General features: G+C 36.5%; 1 protein-coding gene across 1 annotated transcript in view; it reads right to left on the reverse strand.

Moving 5' to 3' along the window:
• The window catches only part of LOC107658331 (NACHT and WD repeat domain-containing protein 2-like), a 47,987-nt gene that overhangs the window by 30,927 nt on the left and 9,169 nt on the right, over positions 1-7,891 (reverse strand). The window contains exon 3 of the mRNA XM_016446848.1: positions 376-492. Coding sequence (XP_016302334.1) covers positions 376-492 — 117 coding nt within the window. The remainder of the gene's footprint in view (positions 1-375; positions 493-7,891) is intronic.

A 7,891-nucleotide genomic window follows, 5' to 3' on the forward strand; every position in this document is an offset into this window, starting at 1 on the left:
ATATATATATATATATATATATATATATATATATATATGAAACGTCTTGGGTTACGACTGTAACCTTTGTTCCCCGAGAAAGGGAATGAGACACTGCGTCGGTAACGTTACCGACGCAGTGTGAGTTTCCTCGAGGGGGAACATTAGTAAAAAACAACCCTAAATTCTATGTCAAAATAAAAATCCTGCTTCCAACTCTTATTGGCCAAACAGATAAACTGCCAAATATAGGCCAATATTTTGGCTATGGAGATATATTTGTTGACCACTAATTACTACCAGTGTCTTTCTCTATATATTTGGGATTTACAACATAGTTGTAGTTTACAACAGAGTTGCTTGTTAATGGTTTGATGAAATGTCATATATACCCACAACAAAGCATGGACCGGCTGAAGTCTTTAGACATTCTTCCAGTAATTTCATCCGTAGTCTCTGCAGCTCTGGACTGTCCCACTCCTCTGGATCAATTCCCCAGTACAGGTCCACGACCTGGAAAACACACATACACAAATATTTAGCACACCACTGAAATATATACACACACTGATGCATACAACTTCCAGTTGCAACTTATAAGATTTGAATAAATTTGCTTTTAATACATTCTTTATTCAACTCAAAGGAGAAGTTTAGTGGAATGTTCTTTCTTTCTTTCTTGCTTTTTTAAAGATGTCTTTTTTGCTGTTTTATGCCTTTATTTTGATAGGACAGTAAGTTGACGGGAAGCAAAGTGGGACAGGATTGGGAAAAATCCACGAACCGGAACTGGAACTCGGGATGCCCAATGCGCAACATGTCGGCATGCTGCCCACGAGTCGGCGCTGACAATTTAGTGGAATATTCTGGTTACTTTTTTTTTTACAATGAAAAAAGAACTGGCACAGGATTCATAGAGGCACTTGAAGAATAAAATTTTATAAGACCTATATATCAACACCCTTAACTAAAGCCTAATTCTTTTTTATTACTAAGTAAGGAAGATCTAGGGAGTAATGAATGCCTGGGAGAGTATGAATTTCCACACTCTTTCAGCACACATTAGCACTTTAAATGGAACCACAGGGAGAGGGATGAGGGAAGAGACAGAGAGAGACAGAGAGAATGAGAGAAAGGAAGAGAGGAACGTAACAAGAAGAGCAATGCTGAGAATGTGCTCCTTCAGTCAGCTAAATGCTGCACTCACGCTGGGACACATTAAACTGCTTACTGCTCACAATTAACAGTCTCTAATAATTTTGAGTGTGTTTTCAGAATTGCTACAATAGTTTGAGTCTGACTGCACATATGTACTGTATGTACAGCAACAGCATAATAACCTCACACAGAGGCATTCAAAAGGGTTATCTTGTATATTGATTGTTATGAAGAACAATGTGCCAGCTGCCATACTGTTTTGATTCAATTAGTTGAAATTTCTTCACATACAATGACCCACCCAACAAACCAGGTTAGAAGGATATTTGAGGGAGGAATTCAACACCTAGCTCATTATTCATTTTAAATACCATACTTTTTTCTTTTTTTTTTGATAAAATTTGTAACAGAGATGCCACTAAACTTGTAATACTCATTTTTGATAGTTTAAGGACCCCAGGTCATATTAATAACAAACAAAGTGATTTCTGGTGCACATTCTTTTCGGTCACTATTTGGCAAACAGTCCAACAGAATTATCCTTATTATAATTATGGTAACCTACTGTTTAAAAGTTAAAATTTAAATTTAAATTAAGTTTAAATTGATAAAAATTCATTAAACAGACATTTTACATTTTACAGACATTAAATATTAAACTGCTGTTCTTCTGAACTTTCTATTCATCAAAAAAAATCCAGAAAAAAATCTTCATAGTCTTCACAATAATATGAAGCAGCACAATTGTATTCAACACTGTTAAGAATAAGAAATGATTTTTTAGCACCAAATCAGCATATTAGTATGCTTTCTGAAGGATCATGTGACTCTGAAGACTGAAGTAATGGCTGCTGAAAATTCAGCTTTTCACCTGAATAAATTACAATTTAAAATATATTAAATTAGAAAACCAACAGACTGTATGATACATTATATCTGGGAGCATGACTGAGTTTAGGTTAGTTTAGCTTATTTAGTTTACTTAACAGGGACCATGCACAACACAGCTGTTGTGTCAGAGTTTGCTATAAAGCTAATTTGCTTTCTGCACTTCCTGGGCAATACAACATAAAAATAATACAATAAAAAAATAATAATAATGTGCATGCAATATATAACACATTATATTCCACATAAAAGATCACTGAGAGCCACAGTCCTGCAGAGTTTCACTCTAACCCTAATCAAACACACCTGAAGAAGCTAATCAATATCTAAGGGTTACTAGAAAGCTACAGACAGGTGACTTTTTATCAAAGTTGGAGCAAAACTCACCTGGATTGTGGCTCTACAGGACAGACGCTGACCACCCCTGAGATCACTGATCACATAATTGATTTGTCTTAAACCTTATTTTAATTTGTTTACTCAGGACCACATTCTTCAAAGGATTTATTGACAAATAGCAATGATTAAGATTGTCGGTATGATTCAGTTCTGAGCAAAAACTCTCCACCTGTCCATACATTAAAGCAGGGAGTGCAGCGACACTGTTTCCCCCCACTGAGTTACAGAACAGCTTCAGCAGAATTATTTTTAACATACGCTAAAACAGATCATTGCATTGCAAACACTGATTTATGATATACAATAATGAATAACAACTGTACTTGACTATACAAAAGACTATATCTAAAATGAGGAACAATCACATGTCCAGAAGGAAAATAATACAATTCCAGATTTGCTTAATGGATGGAGCTTAAGTGATAAAGTAAGCTGCTGTCAGATGGTAGAGGAGCTGGGGATGGAGAGCAGTAATGAGCGCAGTGCGGCACGATAGGAGCAGCTGAAGTGTAGCTGAAAAGGCAACTTAAATAGAACGCAGACTGCTATGTGTTGAATTCCTATAGGTAAACATGGATCAGCTGGTCATCAGCCGATGCGAGCTTGACCGACATGGCCTGCCTGAACTGACGCTATGCTTCATTTTTAAAAAGACTAAATGCTGTGCATTCTCTAATGTGAGCAGATACTAAATTCCAGATTAATTTGAGATGGTGGCTGGGCAGAAAAGAAATTAGAGAATTTAAGAAATTCCATCCTTGCCCTTTCTAATATATTTGGTCTTTCTATCAGCTTACAAAAACACACATACAGATACATTTAAACGTATACACACTCTTGCACCCACAAACCAAAAATGGTTCACCTGCACTGGTGACAAACTGACATAAGTACAAGAGACTGAGGGAGTGAAATTGCTTTTGTCTTTGTGTGTGTGTGTGTGTAGTAATGGACTTAATGAAGAGAGACAGGACATTTACTCAGCACCAGTATATGGCAGGACACAGGAATATCCCTGTACACATTTGTCAGAATCAGTGTCACTGGTGCAGATAATTCAAATGGCAAACACGCTGCAGGGGGAATCTTTCTCTGCTGCACGCATGCGAGCGTGTGTATGCTGAAGGACTGGGAGCGTAATCATGTATGTGTTTCTGTGTGTGCTGATCACATCTGTTCAGTGTGTGAGTATGAGTGTGATTAGTTTAATTTGATGTTGATTTAATGTGTCTATGCTGGTCACGTCTTTCTCTTTCTCGCAATCTCAAGCAAGTCCTATAAAATTCTGATGTCATTCACATTGTGGTAGCTCTTTAGGACCCCAAACACATTTATTTTGCTCAGCTGGCAGAAACCACGCCACTGTGAGTCCTGCCATCCTCCCAGACTTCATTTAACAAAATACAATCATGGCTTCCATCCAAGAGCACATAAAGCACAAGAGACTGCCTACATAATGTGAGCTCTACACTTAACCTCTCTATGCTAATCAAACTTCTAAGAAGAGAGAAATACTTCATATGAAAAATGTGCAGCTTTTTATGTATACATTATAATGCCGAAAAGGAAAATCCATGCCAAATTGGCTGTAAGGAAAAAAGGTATTGGTCACAACACAACAAAAATGACAACAGCAAAAGTTTAAATAAAAACGGCAAAAAGCGGCAAAAAAAAAGGATCCTAAAACATTTACATTTCTTAGTATTTGTTACTGAAAAGCTCCCATAAACTGAAAAATATAGGTGTTTTTGTTTGTTTGTTTTCAATTTATATGTTTCATTCATAATAATGTTTATTCATAATAATTCATAACAACGTATCAGTATGTGTAAATATTAACATTAATCTATATTATTAAAAGCACTGTTTATTGTTTATAATAGCTAATGGATTAACAAATTGAGCCTTAACGGAAGGTGTTACCAGTGTATTAATTTTCACATTGTGATTAATAGGTTTTTGACAGGTTTTACATATACACTATTGCTGATCTATTAAAAAATCAACCAATCAACCAATCAATCAATCCATCAATCCTCATGATGCAAAATAAAATTGGGGTATATTGGTCTTGATGTCAAAATGCAAATAGACACGTGCACCTAGACACGAGTAAGGAAACCTATTACAGATGTTTACATACATAGTGAAATCAGGATAAAGGGCAAGGCAAACATCAAGTTTAGCTTAAACCGTGTTTACATGACTTTACATGTTTATTAAGTACTCAATGTACTGTAAGATCATGCATGTAAACACACTCATTGACCTTCTACATTGTCATCAGGAGTAAGAACATGACAGGCCTGTTTAATCCAGAAATGACAACTAACAGGCTTCAAGTGTGATAAGCAGGTTTGATCATTCTTTGTGATTGGCAGATCACAGCAAAGACTGGCAAGAAGTTTTCTTATTGGCTGGACTGTGTTTTGGCTGCTGGCAGTGGAGCAAGTGGTGGGAGAACTGTTTTCACTCAAACAGAGTGAGTGCAATCAGTCATGCTTTCACACGCACGCTCTGACACTCATGCACAAACACTTACACACATTGAGCTTGATGGATCTGAACTATTAACTAACCAAGCAATTAGAGTGTGACAGCACAGCCCCTGGGAAAGACTGATAACAAGGTATATAGACGGTTAAGAAGCCCAAACATCTGGACACGACAACACAGATGACAAACACACCCTCCTTAGGTTTCACTGAACAACTGAGAGAGGGACACAAGGAGACAATTAGCATGCATCTGATGCTTTACATAAAAAACAAACCTGAGAAAATTAATCAAGCAGCTGACAGACAGTAAAAAAAAACTGTGATGTTCAGCAAAACAATGATATTTTGAGGATCTCAAGCCACAAAGCCATGAGATTTGTAATAAGTGGATGAGTTAGCAGAGTCCACCATATGAGGGAAATTAATGGCTTAGCGTATTCCCCGTATGCTAACACAAGTTTTTATGAACACAGAGTCTGCAACTGATTCCTCAAATTATGACAGCTGTCATCTACTTTAATGATGCCCATATTTGTAAATGACAACCTAATCGCATTGTTATGAACTATGAAAACAGCTCAATTTAACTGGTATCATGAGCAAAGAACTATTAAAAACACTGACTTCTGTTTCCTTGCTTTCTTTAATGCATTACAGCCCACATTTAAACCACACAGGGCTACACAATCACGTTTTTCAAAGAAAACACACACATGCGTATGCAATGAGTATCATTAAACGCAGTATATTGCACCCCGACGTGGAGTAAAAGAGACTGAAATGCTGTAATTTTCCACTAATAGTGCATCCACAGAAATGATGATGAGGTTTACTCCGCTACTGAGGGCTCTGGCCATAAAATTTCATAACATGAGGCAAATATGACTGTATTTACATAATTACACAGCTCAAACTGAGGATTTGCAAACATAATGCTTCATAAATCCCAAATGGCAGGTGATAAAGGGTGAAAGTGTCAAACTGGTCAATGTCAGTGCTGGAAAAGTTCTAACTTGCCCTGAAGTCATTTGAGGTGTCATCAAAATAGGTAGCCATAAACCAAATCAATGGAAAATTTCACCAAAAAAAAAAAAAAATCATAGACAAAACAACTCAAGCACTGTTGTTGACAGGTTTTAATACGTTCAGGCTTTACTGCATCTATAATCTGTCTTCAAAGGACAACGTCTCGCACTTCTTCTCTTTTCTCCTCGGTTTTCATGATTATTCCGAGAACTTTCAGATGATGCCTTGGAGATGGAATGAAAGGGAATGAAATCGTGCAGAAAACTATCATAGAAAACAACCAACAGAACAGCCTTGAATTAAAGAACAGAGGCTCATCTTTGTATGCAACTGGAGAAAAAAAATCTGTCGTGAAAAACAGTCATGTTTTGTAACTTTAATATCTGGGTGACATGCCATCAATTACTTGATGGTGACATGATTGTACTGTTACAAACATGTAGGGAAGCACATACATTGTGCAATACAGCAATAGCTTATATTACATAACTAGTCAGCTACTACTTTCTCAGTCTTGAAATTTAAAATCTGCATTGATTAGGGGTTATCAGTGCACTGTATGATTTATTTTAAAAGAGGCATTTAAAAGATGCAAGGGAGTCAGTGCCTAATCAAAAAAAAAAAAGATGATGCACAGTAAAATAATAAAACAACACAAATATAACAATAAAACAATTTTGAAATATAACATTGCAAGTTAAACTACACTTAAAGTTACCATAAAAAATTTGACCATTCTTGTTTTTTTTTTCTTCCATTTAAAGTATTTATTATGAATGATTTATTCATGAACATTAAAAAAAAAACCACATACCTAAAAAACAACTATACTGTATCAGTAAACAGAAATCGTAATCTAAGATTCAGTTTGGTTTGGCTGCCAGCAGCGATAACAACTTCTGCAACAAGAAAATGATCATCTAAATGATAAACAGCACAAGGGTCAAATGGTTTGAAATGAGCAGAAGTTATGAGCAGATTTCATGATGAGATCCAAAACGACTGAGCAGAGAATACAAACATAATTTACAATGCATTTGCCAGTTTCAGCCCGATGAAAAGACCCACAGATTCTCCTGAGACAATTTATGATTTATCATTCTTATGGCCCTTCTGGCTACATGAATGTATCACTTTAATAGAAGACAAAGGAGTCAACTGATGGCCCCCATTAAGGGCCAATTAGAAGAGAAATATGATTATCCAACGTGTATGATGGTTGAACACTATATCTTATGCTTACATCGTTCAATTATCGAAAACAAGGAGAGAAGAAGGAACACAAGCATCTACAAAAGCAAAAGTAGGAGGGAAACAGAGGCACGCCGGGAGATGAAAAGTGTACGATAGCGAAAGGCAGAAAGCAAGGAATAAAAAGACCTGTCAGAAGTCCCCTGATTTAAGAGGCTGTTAGCTCACCCACCCTGCAGAGAGAACTATGTTCCTCATCAGACGATGCCTTGAAAATGGAACGAAAGGGAATGAAATCATGTAGAAAACTATCCTAAAAAACAGCCCACAGAACACCCCTGAATTAAAGAACAGAGGCAAATCTTTGTATGTGACTGAAGAAATAAAAAAATAAATAAAAATCTGCTGTGAGGAACAGTCTTGTTTTGTAATGAAAATATCTGGGTGACATGCAGTCATTTACTTGGTGACATGATTATTCATATAGAGAAGAACATATATCGGAACCATTCAGGCTTCTGGGACAGATTTTTTTACATTAATTGATATCTGTCCAAATTGTGTGTATACATAAGTGAATACTGGATAATTAAAATAAGTATCACTAGGGCTGCACGATAAATCGCATGCGATATTTAACGTGCATCTTATCAGTAAAGCCGGTTCTGTAATCAGCGGTAAATCTCCATCACCTGCGGGGCTTCACATTGAGCAACATTAACTACACAGAGCCGTTGTTCATTGACGAGCTG

Source organism: Sinocyclocheilus anshuiensis, unplaced genomic scaffold, assembly GCF_001515605.1.
Source record: "Sinocyclocheilus anshuiensis isolate Anshui unplaced genomic scaffold, SAMN03320099.WGS_v1.1 scaffold69, whole genome shotgun sequence".
Lineage (NCBI taxonomy): Eukaryota > Metazoa > Chordata > Actinopteri > Cypriniformes > Cyprinidae > Sinocyclocheilus > Sinocyclocheilus anshuiensis.